The 20,038-nt window shown below is 38.8% G+C and overlaps 1 protein-coding gene across 1 annotated transcript in view; it reads left to right on the top strand.

Annotated features, from left to right (window-relative positions):
* IL17B (interleukin 17B) overlaps positions 1-15,920 on the top strand; it is a 30,144-nt gene extending 14,224 nt beyond the window's left edge. The window contains exons 2-4 of the mRNA XM_074212374.1: positions 819-923; positions 11,809-12,137; positions 14,972-15,920. Of these exons, the coding sequence (XP_074068475.1) occupies positions 903-923; positions 11,809-12,137; positions 14,972-15,218 (597 nt within the window). The 5' untranslated portion in view covers positions 819-902 and the 3' untranslated portion in view covers positions 15,219-15,920. The remainder of the gene's footprint in view (positions 1-818; positions 924-11,808; positions 12,138-14,971) is intronic.
* The last annotated feature ends 4,118 nt before the right edge of the window (positions 15,921-20,038 follow it).

Below are 20,038 nucleotides of genomic sequence, written 5' to 3'. Positions count from 1 at the left end.
GAATGTCAGAACTAAAATTGATTTTAGAACATAGAATGTCAGAAATAAAATTAACTTTAGAACACAGAATGTAGAGCTAAAATTGACTTGAAAACCTAGAACATAGAATGTCAGAGCTAAAATTGAGATCAGATTATCAGACATAGAATGTCAAGGGCAAATGGCTCTTTGAACATAGATCAGATGTGAAGGCATCTTAGAGACCCAAATCATTGAATGACAGAACTACAGGAGATGTTCAGAACAGTCTCTTTCAGTCCCTTCATTTCACATGTGAATTATTAAGGTCAAGAAATGGGAAGTGACTTGGCCAAGGTCACAGATTAGGGTAGTGGCAGAGCAGGAATAAGAGCACAAGCTTCCTGATTCTTGTTGAAAACGTAGCTTCTTTGCAGAACTTAGGAGCTGTATCCCTGTGAGATTAGGCTGGACTCCAGCTTTAGTCAAAGAAACTGCTGAGGACGTTTGCTCTTCTGACCGCACCTCCCCAACTTTCCCCCTCCCCCAAAGCCCATCCAGGGAACCTGATTGTCTCAACGTGTGCTGTGGGTGCTGGTGGTCAGGTGGCCACAAGCCAGGAACAGAGCTGCTGTCCAGCCAGGCTTCATCAGACACACAGGACATTGTCCTTTTGTCAACAGCCCCGGCAGCACCTTGGGCAGGTTCCGAGGCTGCCCACGGCCCCCTCCCTTGCCAACATGAATCTAGGCCAGACATGGCCAGGGGCTGAGGCTCTGAAACATCCCACTCACCCCCTAGTCCCCACAAACACACCCCTTTTAATCTATAATTGCCTTGTTCCATCCTCTCTCTGCCAGTCCAAGAGAGGCATCTGTGCTGCCACTACAGCTGCTGCTGCTGTTGCTGCTGCTGCTGCTGCTGTCATCGACTGGTTCCCCACAATGCCTTCAGCTCACACTCTGGTATGTGTTTCTCCCCCCCCCCCATTTAGAGATTTGGGGTTCGGTTATTTCTTTCTTATTGGTGCATTGAAGGGACTGTTTAGCCTAGAAGTATAGTCCATCTGAGAAGCATTCTTTCAGTAGACCCCTTCTCCCTTCACTCCTGGGAGGTTCCTCAGGCCAAGGAAGGAACAGAGCCTAGTTTTATAACATTAGTCAGGGGCTGACTATTGAAAGACTGCAATCCTCACTGCAAATACAAAATAATGGCTATGAAGTGAGAAAACTCAGCTCAAATTCTGACTGTCACACTAGCCATGTGGCCTTAGGTGAGTCACTTTCCATTTCTGGCCTCAGTTTCCTCTTCTGGAAAACAAAGACATCCTCCTTGATGATCTCTAAGGTGCCTTCAGTCTCTTAATTTGATAACACATTGGTACTACATGGTACATTGAGATTTACAAAGCGCTTTCTTCACAAGTACTTACTATCCCTGTTCTCCAGGGTTAACCCAAGTCACACAGTGATCAAGTATTTGAGGCAGGATTAACCCAGATCTTTTCTGATTCTAGACACAAACATGTTCTATGCTCTACACTGTCTCTCTGGGATGGAGTGGAGTTGAATTAGGCTGAAACTCCCTACTTTGAGTCCATGTCTAAAGGATACAATATCTGGGGGACTGATACCGGGAAAAAATCTTTCCTATCACCTGGTCCTTCCAAAAGAGCAACATATGAATCAAACGGCTAAAAGATTGACTGAGTGCTTCATATTTCACTTCAGGTGGTTAGTGTTACACTGACAAAGATGGGGAGGCGGTGTTGTATAAAGAAAAGAGCATGAGAATCAAGAGATATGTGTGATAATCTAGATTCTACCAGTGACACAGTATAACCTGGAAAAAAAATCACTGTTGCTTCTTGCTCATTTTTTTAAAATGAGTTCTTTAAATGATTTTTAAATAATTTCTTCAAGGATAGTAGGATGGCACAGAGTATAGCGTGCCAGATCTAGCATTAGGAAGACTCATCTTCATAAGTTCAAATTTGACCTCAGACACCTAACAGCAGTGTGAACCTGGGCAAATCAGTTAACCCTGTTTGCCTCAGTTTCATTCATCTGTAAAATGAACTAGAGAAGGAAATGGCAAACCTCTAGGATCTTTACAAAGAAAACTCAAAATGGGGTCTCCAAGAGTCAAACACAACTGAAACAAAAACAAAAACCAACAGGTGGAAGTTGTTATTAGCATGTCAGCAAAGAACCTGCCATTGCCAATTCTACCAAACTATAAGAGGCCCCATTGAGATAGGAGGAACAACTTAACCACTGATTGCAGGAGGAAAAAGGCACATTTACAGAGATGTAGGTAAATAACACTGGACAATTCCAGGTAAAAAAGCTCTTTGCAGCCAGACTGTGTATCAGGATGTGTTAGAACTTGGTTTGACCCAGGATACTTCCCCTTCCTCTTCCCCTCTCCCTTTTTCCACACAACAGTCTCCTCTAAGCTTCATTTTAAATAGGTATTTTATCAAGTCCACAGATCTTCAGCTAAAAGCAGCACAGAGTCCATCTTCCCCTCCAGAGACAAGACTTCATATTCAGTAAATCACATCGCACCCTCCTCTAATTCCCATCTCACTGAGGTGTGCTGTTCCTCCTTCACTACCTTTTCAAAAGTGATTCATTGATGATTCAGATGTTCCATATATGTTGCTTTTTGGCTCATTATAATATAATGAAAAAGTATTTGCATAATTTTGAGTATGCTCAATCCAAGTTCTAGTACTGGGGGTTTGGGGTGCTTTGTCATCTATAAGTGGCCTCTGCAATAGCAGGCATATTAATTAGACCCTCCTCTGATTTTCTTTATATGGCCTTCTGTTGGTTTATCATTCCTGCTATTTTTTTTCACGGACTCCTATGAATATTTCCTTTAAATAAGGAAGACAGGAGCTATTGTGGGAAACTTAGAGAGTGCCTTCCATAGAAAACTTCCTGTAGACCCATCCTGTGATGCCCTACACTGTACAATAGGTAGAGTACTGGACATACATTCAGGAAGGCCTCAGTTCACAATCCTAACTCAGGCACTCACCATCTATGTGACCTTGAGTAAGTCATCTAACCTCTACCTGTCTCAATTTCCTCATGTGTGAATGAGTATTCACCTCTCAAGGTTGTTGTAAGGATAAAATGAGATAATATTTGTAAAATGCCTTGCAAACCTTAAAGTGTTATGTAAACACTAACTGTTCCTATTATTTATCCTACCTCAATTTGAAAACCCCCTATCTGTTCAAGAGATCCTCAGTCCATCCTAACACTACCATATTCTACTATGTGAATTTATTTAAGTAAGCCTTCACTTTGTCCTTATCTTTCTGGATCTTAGCTTTTTTTATTATTTAACAGTAAATTTGTTGTTATTCTTTAAATGACTCAATACTAATTACCTGATACTCCATTCCTTCCTTTCTTCCTTCCATTAATAGCAAAAATCATCATTACAGTTACTCTTTCCACATGTAGTCCTGTATAAACCAAGCACAAAGGGGAATATCTCCAGATAATTCCTAAACCAAGCCCATAGTCCAAAATAGGAAAAATCCCAATAGTACATGGCCCACTTCACAGACTATTCTTTCTTCCTTTACAATCCCTATCTCTGCATTTTGATACCTGAGCTGTTGCACATGTACTGGAAAATGGAATTAGTCATCTGGTTTTCTCACCAAGGGAAGAAGGCACTCTTTTTATACTATGATACATGTACACTGGGCAGTTAAGTGACACGGTGTCGGGCCTAGCCTGAAGTCAAAAAGACTCTTCTTCCTGAGATCAAAACTGATCACAGACACTATATGACCCTGGAAAAGTCATTTAACAGGGGTGGCTAGGTGGCACAGTGGATAGAGCACTGGCCTTGGAGTCAGGAGTAGCTGATTTCAAATCCGGCCTCAGACACTTAATAATTACCTAGCCGTGTGGCCTTGGACAAGCCACTTTAACCCCATTGCCTTGAAAAAAAAAATCTAAAAAAAACCTCATTTAACTCTGCTGCTTCAGTTTCCTCATCTGTGAAATATGCTAGAGAATAAAATTACTACTATTTCAATAACTGCCAAGAAAATCTCAGATGGAATCATGAAAAATCAGACATGACTAAAACTAAACAACAATATATTACACATGTCCACACAGGACAAATGACCTAAGCAAGAGATCATGTCTGGGCCTATGATTTCCAATCCATTCTCCTTTCAAATATTTGAACAGCATATCCATCAATGACTCAATCATAAGCATTTATCAAACACTTATTTTGTGTCAGTAACTGGACAAGGCACTAGAAATATAAAAGCAAAAATGAAACTTTCCCTATCCTCAAAGGGTTCACAGTCTATTGGGGGAGATAAATCCATATGAAGTGAATGCAAGAGCATACAACCAAGTATACACTTTGTCTCATGCACCCAGTTCTCTTTCCAGCTCTGACCACCTCCAGAAGCTTAATCATTAGTTTATGATTCTCAATTTGTCCAGATGACCTTGAATGGTAGAATGTTGAATTTTGATGTGAAGATCTCCAAAAGTTCTTCCATTTCTCTCACATGGAAAACAAGGATGTGGGGAATATCTACCTAATAGAAGAAAATTACCAAGATATGCTTCTTCCCTATAGAGGCTGCCTTGACCCACCATCCCTATGGATCAGGCCTATCATTCACCTCTTTAATGGAATTATTTGCAAGTTTATTCTTATGATAATCTGTCCACAAGTTTAAAAGAATTTGAGGATTCTGACACAGTTTGCATCTTTGACACACTCCAGATAAAAATTCAATTCTCAAGGTCTCTAAGACTAGTCACTAAAACTCTTCAAGTGCTGTACCAAGGGATGTTCCTTAATCTTAAATCCATGTATCCATCATAGAATATATTCTTCCTCTCTTTGGGAATGTAGAAATGAACATTTGGCTCTCTAATAATCATAAATCTACAACTTTTGTGGTGCCTTATTAGAAATAAGATATTGCGCTTAGTCAAAATCAAATCCCTGCATGTTACCTCATCTACTGAACTGGCTTCTATCCCATTGACCACTGAGAAAAATCATCACTTTCCCTTCAGGATAATTTTTTTTATGGTCATGACTCCACAGTCTTATTTTTTATCTCTTCACTTTGGGTGTATTGTTTACCCTGACTCTCCACCTTTCTTTATCTCCAACCCACTGCCACTTCAGTGTCAATGCTTCTATAATATTGGGTTTTGTTTTTATTGGAGAGCTAGTAAGTGTCTGAGGTCACATTTGAACTCAAGTCTTCCTGACTCCAGGTTTTGTGTTCTATCCACTGCACCATCTGGCTGCCCCATATAATATTGTTTTAAAACACATATACTCATGTTTGTAGAGCAGGTTAACTGGGGTAATGGATAGAGACTTGGGCCTAAATCAGGAAGACTTATCTTCCTAAGTTCAAATCTGCTTCAGAAACTTACTAGCATGGGGCAGCTAGGTGGTGCAGTGGATAAGAGCACCAGCCCTGGAGTTACGAGCACCTGAGTTCAAATCTGACCTCAGACACTTAATAATTACCTAGCTGTGTGGCCTTGGGCAAGCCACTTAGCCCCATTGCCTTGCAAAAAATCTAAAAAAAAAAAGAAACTTACTAGCTGAGTGACCCTGGGCAAATCACTTTTTGATTCAATTTTCTCATCTGTAAAATGAGCTAGAAAAGGAGAAAGCAAAACATTCCAGTACTTTTTCCAAGAAAACTCTAAATGGGGTCACAAAGAGTCAGACATAACTGAAATAAACAACAATTCAGATTTGTTCAAAAACAACTTGTCAGGTGCTTACAAAAGAGGTTATCCACAAATATTATTTAAATTCCCAATTCCTACATCAAAAAAATACTTGAACTTGTATTGTACTTTAATGCCTGTGGAGCACTTCATATAGATTACATCCTCTCAAAATCCCTTTAAAATAGTAGCTATTATAATAAAAGGCATTATTATTGTCATTTCATAGAAGAGAAAACTGAGGCCCTAAGAGGTTATGTGACAAACCCCATGTTGCACAAGTGTCAAAAATGGGATTCAAACCCAAATTCAAATCCAAGTCCAGCTTGCCTTCCTCGATGTCCAAATTGTTAACATCAGTTCTCTAATAAGCAGTCCATGGAAGTTAGGAGATGACAAGTGACCCACCACTTCCTATAAGGGGAATTCCTTTTTCCCTCCCACATCCTATCTTACATGCCACTGACACCAATTTAAATCTAAACAATGAGCTACCATATAATGCAATGGGGAAAGAGCTAGATTCAAAACATAGTTTTGTAATTATCATCTATGTGAAACAGGGTGAATCACTTCTCTGGGACTCATTTTCTTCATTTGTAAAATGAGGGGGTCGGACAAAATATTCTGCCTGATCTAAATTTATGAGTCAATTAATTAGATCCAATTAGAATCATAAGAAATTTCAATTTTTAAAGATATCACTAAAATTTCATTCTACTAAATCCACAATTTACAAAATTATACCTGTGAAGAACTCCAATTAATAAAACCAAATAAACAAAATAAAGAAAAAGTTTATTCATGGTTCATATACCGTGAGCTTCATATAGCACCACAACAATTAAGGAATGAAATTTGTTGTCCCGTGCAGGCCAAGTACGAGAAAGTAAGGCTGTTAAAACTTTGCAATCTACTTGTTAATTATCAAAAATCCAGGGATCTTATATGAATCATTACTTCCCTCCCTATGACCACCATTTTTTCCACTCCAGTGGTGATGAAATTTCATAGTTAATGTTTTTTATCCTACTTTTGCCCATGTACTCAGTCAGAAGCCAACATAATTTCCCATCCATTACCCAAAGTCTTTTTTGTACATTGAAACTTGTAAAAAAAAAACTAAACTAAAAATTATTTCCCCCCCCAAATAGAATACTCTTTAACATGCCAGTGTACATATATTTAAATCATATTCACATAAACACATATCTGAACACTCACAGATACATTTAATGATGAACCAGCTTTTCAAAGTTATCCCTACTTGAAGATTAAATGTTTGCCAACTTTTTCCTGGCTATAGCACTAAAGTCAGAAAGACAGGTCTAAATTCAGTTTCAGGCACTTACTACCTATGGGATCTGGGGTTATTGGATTTGAGGTTTGGGAAGTAAAGCAGCTAAAATCTTATAATCCAAACATTCATTAAATGGTTACCCTGGGCCTCAGTTTCCTCATTGGTATAAAAAAGGGGGGAGAGAGGGTGTTAGTATCAATGGTCTCTTAAGTTTTCTTCCAGTTCAAAACCTGTGACTCAATGATTGTATGAAATAGAATTTGATACACTTTGGGGAAGACTTCCTTCTTTTTTCAGGGCCATTCACCACTTTGTAAAATGTCTCCTTTCTTCTACTCTTTGCAACCTTATTTGACTCCTGCCTACCTGCTTCTCTCCTTAGTCTCCTTTGGGCTTTGACCAGTGATACAGACTCTTCTCTGTGTCTTGTGGATAAGACACCTCCTCACCTCCATTTGTAATGGGCACTATACCAAACAAAATTCATGACAAACCAGCACCATAGCCAAGTTTCTGCTCTCCTTTCTGTGCTTGTTCAACCCTAACAGAATTCCAAGGGCATTCCCTACCTTAACTTAACTCGGCTTGACCATGTCAAAACTTTAAGCTGCTCCTGCATTAGTCCTTTGCTTTAGTACCTCAGTCTGAATTTTTTGTTTCTCTAAAATATACTTATCATCTATTTTATTTCTTGTCTCCTTTTCTGGGTTGATCATAGAACATTTCCCAAGAACTCTCTTAGGGGAGGGGGTTTATCATCCTGTCTTCAGGGACTCCAGTGAAACAGTCTTCCTAGGAACTTCAGACTTACTTTTCCTAGGTGGTCCAAACTTTCTTTCTTTCAGAAAAGTCAGCAATACAATTCATTATTTATTCTGTAATGCTGTTCCATCACAAACACAAGTTCCTTTCTCCTGTTTCTCCTAGGAATCCTATAATTCTTTCTGTAATATTTAATGTTCCTACTGTCAAAGATGATATGGCATGGAAGGGAAGTCTGATATCTTGCAGTTTCTGCCCCCCAACTCCATACCTAACTTCCACAATTGTTCCTTTGTTAACTATTGAGTTTCATTAGTTTACTTTTAAGCTTTGTTATCTTGCTTAAAGGGCAACCCACAAAGTTCTTGATCCCATTTCTCCTTTTTATATATATCTATTCCTCATTTTCAAATCTGGGGCATCAAAACCTGCCAGAGCATTACCCTCATCCTCGCCTTGCAATTTCCTTTTCTCTTGTTAGTCAAATTATAAAGTCTGCAATGCAGGGCTTTAACTAAGATAAAGCAAGCAGGAAATGACATTCAGCAGTATAGAACAACTATATCTAGTCATTCCTTATATCTTCCTTACATCTTCCTTATATTATTCCTTATATATCTAACTAGCAAAAATAACTAATTAAATTTAAGAAGCCTAGTTTTTCCTTCCAGTAGCCAAATTGTAAATAGGTAAGCTCTTCACCATAGCAGGAAGAATCTTAATGTCTGTTCCTCACCTCTGACAAATTGAATGTATCTTTAAAAAGTTGATTTAAGGATCTGTTTTGTGTTATTTGTCTCAGTCATTGATTTCCGATTACAGCTCTGCTGTAATTGTTTATTGCAATGTTTATCAACTAAGCTTTCCAATTCTTCTTTAATGGAAGAACAATCTTCTTTCCCTGGGGACAAGTGTCTGCCCTAAATGTTAACTGCTTTAAAGTAGACTATAAATCTGCTTTTTCCCTATTTGTAATTTGGATTCCTATCATGTAGACATCATTGCCCTATCTTCTAGAGCATCTTGAACCCATAATATAATCAATTCCCAGAAGACCAGCAATCAGTCAAGTTCCATACCATCAACTGCATCAATTCTACACAGCTCCCAGGCCCTACACTGAGTTCCATCATCAATTGGAGTTACAGGAGAAATATAAAAAAATCCTGGATTCACTTATTTTCATTGAACCTGAACAAGCCCTAACTAAAGGCTATGAGAACTGAGCTTGCCATTTGAGCTCAACTTTTTCCTCCCAAAACAGGATAACAAATTCAGTAAACCAAGTTCCACTCTCCTCCCATGCCAAGATACTTGCCTGAATTGTCCCTCCCATACCCCTTCCCAAATGTCACTCAAACATGAGTCCTGTATCTCTCTAGTTTCTTGCATAGTTCTACACATAGTCAATCCACTCTGTACTAGGGAAGCACCTCTGTTGACTAGGTAACAGTCTTCCTGTTACCATTCATCCTCTAGTTATCTTGACCTGTCATTCATTGCTGTGATCTGCTAAGTTTCCCTGTTTCAATGGTCCCTTTTGTCCTGTCTCTCCTACAATCCTTAAACTTACAAGTTACAAGCTTACAACAGTGTCTTCCCAAAGCCTCCACCCTCTGAGCTGAGCCTGGTACTCTAAATACTTGTCAGTCTCCAACTAGCAACCATTTTTTATCCCCTTTGCCACAGTAACTGGGATAAATTGCTTACAATCCTGTTAACTTGGTGTGCAACATGAAAGCATAAGTATTTCTCTATTCCCTATAAGACCCTTTTAAATGGTAGACAGGAAGAAGTCTATGTGGTCCCGGAGAGTTATGCAGTCAGTGCTAGAGGGCCATTAGAGGTCATCTACTCCAGTGTCCTCATTTGATAGACAAGTAAACTGAGGCTCAGGGTGATTAAATCATACACCAAAAATCATAAGGGTTGTAAGGTCAAAGTCAAACTTTGATGCAGTTTTGAGCCTAGAATTTAGGAAGATAGGGCAACTAGGTAGCAAAGTGAATAGAGTGCTAGCCTTGGAACTAAGAAGATCTGACCCCAGGATCCAGGAGGAGGAGAAAGTAAGGCTGGTGACTTAGCACAGTACCCCCTCACTCAAATTCAATTCACGTGCTTATCATGGCATCACTTACCTGATGTTGTGATCTTTGAAAATGAAGGAGAAAACATTATGTGATCCTAGACAAGTAATTTAAGCCTCTTTGTCTCAATTTCCTTATCTGTTGTTGTTGTTTATCCTTGTTCTTGAAGAGGACCTTGGCATCAGGGAGGTGATGCTATGACAAGCATGTGAATTGGATTTACATGAGGGAGGTCTGTGCAATGTCACTTTTTTTCTCCAGAACTATCTGGGTCCAAGATGCCAGATATGGATAAGGACAATTGGAGATGGCCCTGGATGGAGTGGGAAACCTTGGCCTTTTTAAGTGAAGGTCTTTAAAAGGTCGCTATTTGACTGAGCCAATACTCATTTGGTGATTAAGGCTATGTAGGAAAGGAAAGCGGCAAAGAATAGCCTCTTTTATCTAAGTGGAAAAAAAATCTGGGAAGGGAAGCTCTTCAGGATTTCTGGTCAAAATAGAAACAATTGTTATTTACATTCACTTTGAGTCAATTAGGACCCAAACAGTTACCAAATGGGACTTCTGCTGGGACCTATGATGGAGAAGGAAAAACAAACCTTTCCAGGATCTCTGTCAAGAAAATCTCAGAATCTCCAGGATTTGAACTAAGCAACAATGATAATGAAGACTGGGAAGATGACATGTCACTAACTAAAGCATGAAATTAAACAAGATCCTGGCTTTGCCACTTACTGTCTTATGTGACTTTTGGCAAGGCATTACTTCCCTTCTTTTGGCCTCAGTTTACTTATTTGTAAAATGAGAAAAGTGGACTAGATAATTTCAACAGTCCAACTCTAAACTGGAAAATTCCATGATTCTAAAACAACTCTTTAATATTTTGATAAGTTTCTCAATATAACTGCTTTCCTGTTTATGATAGAGGTGAAGGAGTGGAAGTAAGTGTGAATGGATTGGGTTATAGTTGTTGTTTGTTCTTCTTTCTTGAAGACCATGTCACAGAGAGATGAGACCATGACAAGCAAGTGAGTTGGATTTTAAGTGAGGGAGTGCTGTGCAAAGTTAACCAGCTTTACTTTCTCCTCTGGAATCATCTGGGTCCAGTAGCCAGATATGAATTAGGACAACTGGAGATGGCACTGTATGCAGCAGGAGAGCTTGGCCTTCTTGAGCTCAGGTCTTAAACAGGTCACAGTTTGACTGTGATTAAGGCTAGGTCAAGAAGAGAAGAAGCAAAAAGACAAAGAATGACCATCTCAATCTAGAAGGTTAAGATCCTCAGGGTTTTTGGCCATAACAGAAATAATTTTTACATTCACTGAGCCAATCAAGGTCTAAAGAGTGATCAAGTGGGGCTTGGTCTGGGACCTAGGGGATATCAAATGTCTCACCAGGTCTTTGGATTTACAGGCTAGATTTCTTTCTTAAGCACCATGCCTTGAATCCAGATTGATTTTTTGATTATGTGAAAGAGGCTATTCTTGTTTCATTTCTTTCTTACCTACCTTAATCACTGAGAAATCTTGAGTGTCTTGCCCTATCAGTTTGGATAGATATATATGAAGTGGTAAGTAGAAGTGAGCTCAGCTGGTTGACTATTGATAGAGTACAAGTGCTTTTAGTGGAAGTAAATAATGTCTAGTAATGTATGGTTGAGAATTGGAATGGGAGGGAAGTGGGAATCGAAGTGGAAATCCTGGGTGTGGATGGGAAAGGGCAAGGGGAGGCCTGAGCATTGCAGTAGGCAGTTAGGGGAGAAGATTCTAGATGATAATGGAATGTTTTTCTCTCTGGGCTACCTTGCATGGCAAGAGATGTGGGTCCACGGATTGCCTTTTGCTCTTTGGTCTCACAAAACTTCGGGAGCATGTTTCTCTACTTGACTCTTTACTAAGCCAATCCTAGATGGTAACACTGCTTTGGGCTTTTTCTTTAGCTTGGACTCCTTGCTGTCTCCATCTTCCTCTCCCTGACACTGGGTGTCCCAGGACAGCCAAAGACCAAACTCCAAAATCTCAAAGGAAAGAGGAAAGGGGCAGTAAGGCCAAAAGTTCTTCCCTCAGTGGCACAGGGACCCTTAGACTTGGTCCAAAGGGTGAAATTGCCAGGGGAGAAGGTGTTTGCCTTAATGGAAGAATATGAAAGGAGCATTCAAGAGATGGTGACCCAGATGAGGAACAGTTCAGAGCCATCCAAAGGCAAGTGTGAAGTCAATCTGCAGCTGTGGATGTCCAACAAAAGGAGCCTGTCCCCATGGGCATACAGGTGAGTCCAGGATCTGGTCCCCAGAATAAGGGGCAAGCAATAATAAAATCCTAGAATGGTAGAGACAGTAGACATTTTTCAGTTTATCTAATCTAAACCCTTTATTTTACACTTAAGGAAACTAAAATCCAGGGAAGGGGTATGTTTTATTCAAGACATGACTGTCACCATGATTACCAAAGAGGGACAGTTAGGTGGCATAGTGTATAGAACACTGGTTCTGGAGTCAGGACGACCTGAGTTCAATCCAACCTCAGACACTTAATAATTACCTAGCTGTGGGACCTAGGACAAGTCATTTAATCCCATTGCCTTGCCAAAAAAAAGAGAGATTTACAAAACACTTTCCTCACAGTAATTCTATGAGATAGTATTATAAGAATTGTAAGAAATACTATTATAAGAAAAAGAATAGAGCACCAGAGAAGTAAAGTCACTTGATCAAAGACACAAAGATGGTCTTGGAACTGGGATAGAAACTTATAGCTATACAAGAGTGTTCAGGTCCTAAAATGTAGGACAAGAAAGCAATGAAGTCTATCTTCCTCATTTTTATTTTGCTTTTGTTGTTTAGATGTTTTCAGTCATTTCCTTCAGGACTCCTTTTTGGTGTTTTCTTGGTAAAGATACTGGAATGGCTTGATATTTCCTTTTCTAACTCATTTTGAACATGAAGAAACTGAAACAAACAGGATTAAGTGACTTGCTCACAGCTAGTGAGTGTCAAGATTTGAACTCAGCTCTTCCTGACTCCAGACCTGGCATTTTATCCATTGTGCTATGTTACTACCCCCTCCTCATTATACTGATATGGAAACTGAGGCCTAAATTAACTTGCCTAAAATCAATCAGGTAATAAGTAGCAAAGTGAAGATTTGAATCTAGGTTTTCTGATTTCAAACCTAGTGTTGTTTTCACCTTACCAAATTCACATGGGAAAGAATATTAGACAGATTACTTCTATGGTCCATTCCAACTTTAAGGTGCTCTCCCACAACAAAAACTAAATAAAGTTGAGGATATTAACCATGTAGAAAGAACTAGTGGCAAATGACCTGAGCCCAAATAAACTGTGAATAAAATCAAGGGAAGGTGACAATAGAAAGAGAGCTCGTATGTGGAAAGAGGGCCGGAAAGAAGACCTGAGTTCCAATTCAAGTTTTTTCCCTTAGTGTCTATACACTGCTGCACAAGAAACCATTTTTATGAACCTTTTTTCCCATCCACAAAATGGAGATAATAATGACATGCTGCTTCACTGTAGTGAGGTTCAAGACTCATCTCTGACATGTTGGCTGTGTGACCCTGGAAAAGTCATTTAACTTCTAAGTGCTCTAAGCCTCAGATCCTAACTTGTGGAGGGGGGGGGGGGGGTCCTCTCTAGCTCCATATACAAATGAAACTACAGAGACAAAGTATGTAAAGTCTTTAAATCCCTAAATAAGCTGTTATTTGTTATTGTTCTTATAAGAACTTTTCATTAAAAAATTAATAGTAGGGTGGTTAGGTGGTGCAGTGGATAGAACACCAGTCCTGGGGTCAGGATTACTTGAGTTCAAATCTGGCCTCAGATACTTATTAATTACCTAGCTGTGTGGCCTTGGGGAAGCCACTTAATTAACCCCATTGCCTTGGAAAAAAAAACAAAAAAAAATTATCAGTGAAACATTTATCTCAAAACTTAGACATGTACAGAAGCTGACTGAAGAATTTTTCAATCAATGCTGTCCACTTGGGTCTCTTCTGACTATATAGACTCAAAGAATAACCTTCTAGAGTACACTTTTCTCTGCTTGTGCCTCCTTAATAATAACCACAGCTAAAATGAACACACATGATCTCTTCAAGAGAGATGGTCCATGCATTATTTTCTCCATTTCACAGGTGATAAAACTAAGGTTCAGAGAAAGGAAGTAACCTGCCTAGGTGATTTACACAGCTAATAAATATAGGAATGAAGCCTTAAATCCAGCTTCCCAACTTCAAGTCCAAGTTTCTTCCCATTATACCATGGTTGCCTATTTGGAAGTTAGCAAGATGTCATCATGGAAAGAATATTGAACTTATGAAATGGAGTTACCACATTCATAATCCTGATCCTGCTGTCAGGAAGATATGGTTTATGGATTTATGATCTGCTTGACCTTAAGCAAGTCAAGTTACAGCTGTCTGCCTCAGTTTCCTTGACTGTAAAATGGAAATAATAAGAGCACCTATTAAGTAGAGTTGTAGGGAGGATCCAATGAGTTATAGGACTATATATATATTAGCTATTATTGCTTTAGGACTAAGACATTTGGTTTGGAGAAGAACAGATTTGGTGGGAGAACATGAACTCCATCTTCAATATTAGAGAGGTGATGATATGGAAAAGATGCATTATTTATTCCACTTCACCCTTGAGGGCAGAACAGGAACAGTGAGGCAAGTCATTGAAAGGCAAATTTTAGCTCCATATAAGAAGAAACTTGGAATTTGAAGTCTCTATATAAAGATCACTAATGAACACTTACCAAGGGGATGCCCAAGGAAGGTCTACTCAGAGCCAGATTAGATGGTATTTGACTTCCCCTTCTTTCTCTGAGATTCTATGATTCTTCAAATACTTTGATTCTATAATGTTAATTATGTTTTTGAAGAGAAGATAGTTGAGAATTATCCTATGTTTAGTCAAAGGCTATTTATACTATACCTACTTGGGGTTTGGGAAAGATGGCTAGAGGGCAAAGACCTTGGACTTAGTCTTAGTCCTCCCCTCTGAGCCAAGGGGACAAGGAAGAACTTGATGAATCAGCTCCTTCTCTGTGAGCCTCCCTCCCACATCTCTCCTGCAGCCTGAATCATGACCCAGCCCGAATCCCTGCGGACCTCCCTGAGGCCCGTTGCCTCTGCCTAGGCTGTATCAATCCCTTCACAATGCAGGAGGACCGAACCATGGTGAGTGTTCCTATTTACAGCCAGATCCCTGTACGGCGCCATCTCTGTTCCTTGTTTCCTCGGGCTGGTTGGAGGCAGCAGAAGGCCTGTGCCCCAAGGACTGTCATGGAGACGATTGCTGTGGGGTGCACCTGTATTTTCTAAGCGGGTTCCAGAGAAGAACAATCTCTCCTCTCTGAGGATGGACCTACGATATTGAACCACAGCAGGGCTGCCCTTAGCATTTTAATCCACCAATTCGATTTGATTCCACAAATATTTATTAAATGCTTATTGTATACAAAGTCTTATATTAGGATATGATGATGGAAGATGATGCACTCTCGTATGTTTTTGGACATGACCAACGTAGGAATTTTTGTTACGCATATTTGTTATGAGGAGCTTTTTTAATTGTTGGCTGGGAGAGGTAAGAAGCAATAGCAACTGCATGTAAAAAATGTCTTTTTTTAAAAAAAAACCAATGAGCTATAATAAAATAAAGACTAGACTTAGGAAAAGGGGAGGGATGAGGGAAGACCCAAGAAAAGAAAATAATACAGTTCTCTGACCACAAGGAACTTACACTCTCTTGAGGAGATGGAGAGAGGAGAAATAACAAGTGCCTAGTATAATAAAAGGTAGAGTGTGATGTGAGAAAAGAAATACAAAGTACTCTAAGAAAGCTTGAGGATCAAGAGAATATTTTTAGGTAGGAGTAGAAACCATTGATGTCACAGAAGGCTTTACGGATGTAAACTGAGCTGAACAAAATACAAATAAAAGTGTGTGTTTAAAGTATTCCCACTTTGCTGCTCCCTCTCCCCTCCTAGTCCCCATCTCCAAGGTTCTGACTTCCATGCCCAATTCAACAGTCTATAGGGTGAGGGGAAAGAGGGGCTGGGTGGGGGAGGTGGAGGCCTAGAGAATTAGCTTTAGGCTTCTTGAGAAAAAGGACTATTTTTACACTTTCTTTTCCCAGTAAATCATGACAAATATTAATAGTTTGTTTGAGATATCACTATTCTAAATATTTTTACTTTTTCCTTTGAAAAATTGTCATGTAATGGGGCAACTAGGTGTCACAGTGGATAGAGCACCCAGCCCTGGAGTCAGGAGAAACTGAATTCAAATCCGACCTCAGACATTTAGTAATTACCTAGCTGTATGGCCTTAGGCAAGTCACTTAACCCTATTGCCTTGCAAAAAAGAAAAGAGAAAAAGAAAAATTGTCACCTAAAAGCAGTGATTATTGAATGACCATCAAATCTACTATACTTATAGGTATAAGAGCACTGAGCTGGGAATCCAGTCCTAAATTGCAATCTAACCTTGGTCTTGTCAAAATCTTGTCAAAATCTAACCTTGGTCAAAAACCTTAGGTTAAAATGTCCAAGGTCTCCCATTGCATCCAGGGCCATCTGCAGTCATCTGGACTCATAACTGACCCCTGGGCCAGTTGGCACTGGAGGAAAAAGGTGAGAATAGTGACTTTACACAGCCCCACTCCCTTAAATCCAATTCATTTGCATGTCATGGCATCACCTCCCTGATGTCATGGCCTTCAAGAACAAAGGACAAACAACCAGATATACAGAAAGTAAGGGCTATAACCTGCCTAATCTGTACCTTTTTGTGGTAAACCTTGTACTTGGATTATAAATTGTTTAAACTTGAACTGGGAATATTGTAGAGCAAGTTTGACTTCTCAATTGTTCTCTAATTCAATAAATTTCTAATAATTATAAAACTATTTGAAAGGCTATAGCTGTAACAGACTTTGCTCTTATGAAGTTCATAATCCAATAGAGAGAAAGATAGATAGGGATAGGGATATATCGATAGAGAGACTTCCTGGATATGTATATATACACACATATATGTACCTATATGTATACCTATAAATGAATATATATGTATGGATATATGTATACATCTGTATCTGTATTTATACCTATGCATACACATAACTAATCAGGTCCATGTGAGGTAAGTGCAACAGTCAGAGACCCCATGTATAATGGAGGTCTGGTGCAAACCTAGTCCATCTAAGATAGGCCAGGAGGAGAGAGGCCCATAAAGACCTGACTAGGATTGGATGCCAAAGAACAGGCAAGAGCCAAAGAAATCTTAATTGTCATTCCAAGCTATGGAACCTATAGCTCTACAACACAGAACCATGAACAATTAGTAAAAGTCAAAAAAAAAGGTAAATTTTGGCTCATTATAAGGAAGAACTTACTAATAATTATAACTGTTCAACCATAATGATCTCCCTGTCACTACCAGATTGATAATGATAATGATAATCATATAATCTCTAAACTGCCTTCCAAATCTGAGATTTTCCATATCACTCAGTCTTGGTTGTCCTCAAGGGCTCTACCTAGGCTCTCCAGAACAGCTGAATCCTGTGTGAGAGTGCAGACAGAATATGGTGACCAGCTACAGGAAATGCCAGTTTAAGCACATTCCAAATATGTTGTTTCCAACCTTTCTTTTCTCTGTAAAACAATGCAATAAAATCCTGGTATTTAGGCCACAAGTTATTCCAAGCAATAAGTTGATACCATATGACCCTAAAATAAATGACAAACAGAACAGGATGAGAATGGCTTTGAGAGCTAATATACCCATTAGGAATCATAAGATTCATTGTTTACACTTCAGGTTCGCCAAAATATAGCACCCCCCCCACTTCCTCATCCATCAGTTGGCATTTAAGGGAGAAATATAAGGAACACAAAGTCTGAAGTCAAGAAGATTTGAGTTTGAATCCTGAATTAAAAATTTAAACTCTTAAACACACACTTAGAATCAGACACTTAGATACAATCAGAAATTAGTAACTTCATGACCAGGACAAGTCATTTAGCCTTCTTTAAAGTTCAGTTTACTCATCTGTTAAATGTGAATAATGATAGTACCTACCTCCCAGGGTAGTTGTGAGGATCAAATTAGTTACCATATGTAAAAGGCTTTGTAAATTTTAAAGCATTATGTAATAGCTAACTATGAAAATAATAATGATAGCAGTGTGACCATGATGAGAGTAATCAATCAATATTTATTAAGCATCAACTGTATCCCAGGCCCTGGAAGAAAGGTCAATCATAGCTTTATCTTTGCTCTCTCTCTCTCTCTCTCTCTCTCTCTCTCTCTCTCTCTCTCTCTCTCTCTCTCTCTCTCTCTCTCTCTCTCTCTCTCTCTCTCTCACACACACACACACACACACACACACACACACACACAAACAAACAAACGTGCACTGAGAATTATTGTAGTCAAAAAAAAAGGGGACTGACCCTTTCATTGTTATATTAGGCTTGTGTACTTCATTAGTGTAGGTCTGCAACAATAGACCTAACCCATACTTGAAGCCTTACTAGCTAATCAGAATCTTGCCAAAATCTTTGTTCCATTGACATAGTTTTCAAAACCCCAGGGTCACATTTATGCTATGTTAAGGGATGTAATAAGGGAAAAATATCTCCTTTTTGAACTTATATGGTAGGTAATTACTACTGAAATAAATCTATCACAATGTAGAAATTATAGAAGTAGAAAAAATCTATTTTATTTATTATTGTTATTTATTTTGTTTTGTTTTATTATGCTTAATGTAATTTTGAATAACTAGGATCCTAACAAGGCTTCTTTTAGACCAAATTATATCAGTGACAGAGAAATAATTCTTTTACATAATGTAATTTTATATATTCTTTACCTAGAAAAGCTTTTTAAAAAGACAGATCCACAATCTTATGCTCTCTTCAGTGTCATAAAAGTTGAATAAACTTAGTTAAGCAGAATCATAATCTCATACATTCCCTAAGGAAATAAATCTAGTTAAACAAATACTAAAGGTAACTAAGGCAGGTTACAGATAAAACTACAATTAAAGGGTTCACCTAGTCTGATCTAGGGGGAGATTTACATGTCATCAGGAATCAAGGTAATCAAGGAGTTGGGGATAGCCAAGATCCTTCCTTTGACTTCTTATCTAAGTAATGTTTGAGACCTTAAATTAATTTTCACATTCCATGAGACAGGTGTCAATCAACTCCACACCCTCCTAAATTGGAGATTTCCCACCCACCCCAGAAAATAAAAACTAATAAAAAAGAAATTGAAAATTAAAAATTCCCATATCACATGAGAGAGGGACTTTCATTACCCTAAAGTATCCTAGTAAAAATGTTTGCTGGGGTCGGCTAGGTGGCACAGTGGATAGAGCCTTAAAAAAAAAACAGCAACCTTAAAAACCTTAAAAAAAATGTTTGCTGAAAAATTTTTTGGAGTTTCTTTGAAAATTGTCACTGTAGCTTTTCTTTCTTTTTTTTAGGTTTTGTTTGGTTTTTTTTTTGCAAGGCAAATGGGGTTAGGGTTAAACAACTTATCTCTTTAAACTTCTGAACAAGTCATTTAACCTCCCTACATCTGTTTCCTCATCTATAAAGAGAGGTGTTGGGTTAGATGCCCCTTAAATTGTTTGCTAACCTTAAATTTTTTTATATCTTTTTTAGGCACAAATAACTTATCCATTGTACTACAGTTTAAATTAGCCCTGGCTTGGAGAGTGTCTTTAGCTACTTAGAACATGTGGCAGTCTCCATTTATTCCCATTCTATTCATTCTGCATACACCTGCCTTCCAGTTAACAAAAAACTCCACATAATCATTTCTACTGATGCCTAACCTGTGTCACTATCCTGGCTACCAAAGTGGGAATACCCCCTCCATCTCTCAGGAGAGCCAAAGTGAACTCACCAGTTTGTGGAAGTTTTGCCAGGGACCATGGTCAGCTTCCCCAGAGACAGGGAGAAGGCTCTTTGGAGTTCCACCCATTATTCATAACCCACTGGCTTCTGGAGTTCAAAACTACCTTGCTGCTGTCTCATTCTGGAACTTTCCTCAGGAAATTTCCTGGTACTTCCTCATCCTGGAATAGCCAACTATCCCATAATCTTCTTAACCTAGAATAT

The sequence above is a fragment of the Macrotis lagotis genome, chromosome 1, assembly GCF_037893015.1.
Source record: "Macrotis lagotis isolate mMagLag1 chromosome 1, bilby.v1.9.chrom.fasta, whole genome shotgun sequence".
Classification (NCBI taxonomy): Eukaryota; Metazoa; Chordata; class Mammalia; order Peramelemorphia; family Peramelidae; genus Macrotis; species Macrotis lagotis.
The sequence above is the reverse complement of the archived record's forward strand: the minus strand, read 5'-3'. Positions and strand labels throughout refer to the sequence as shown.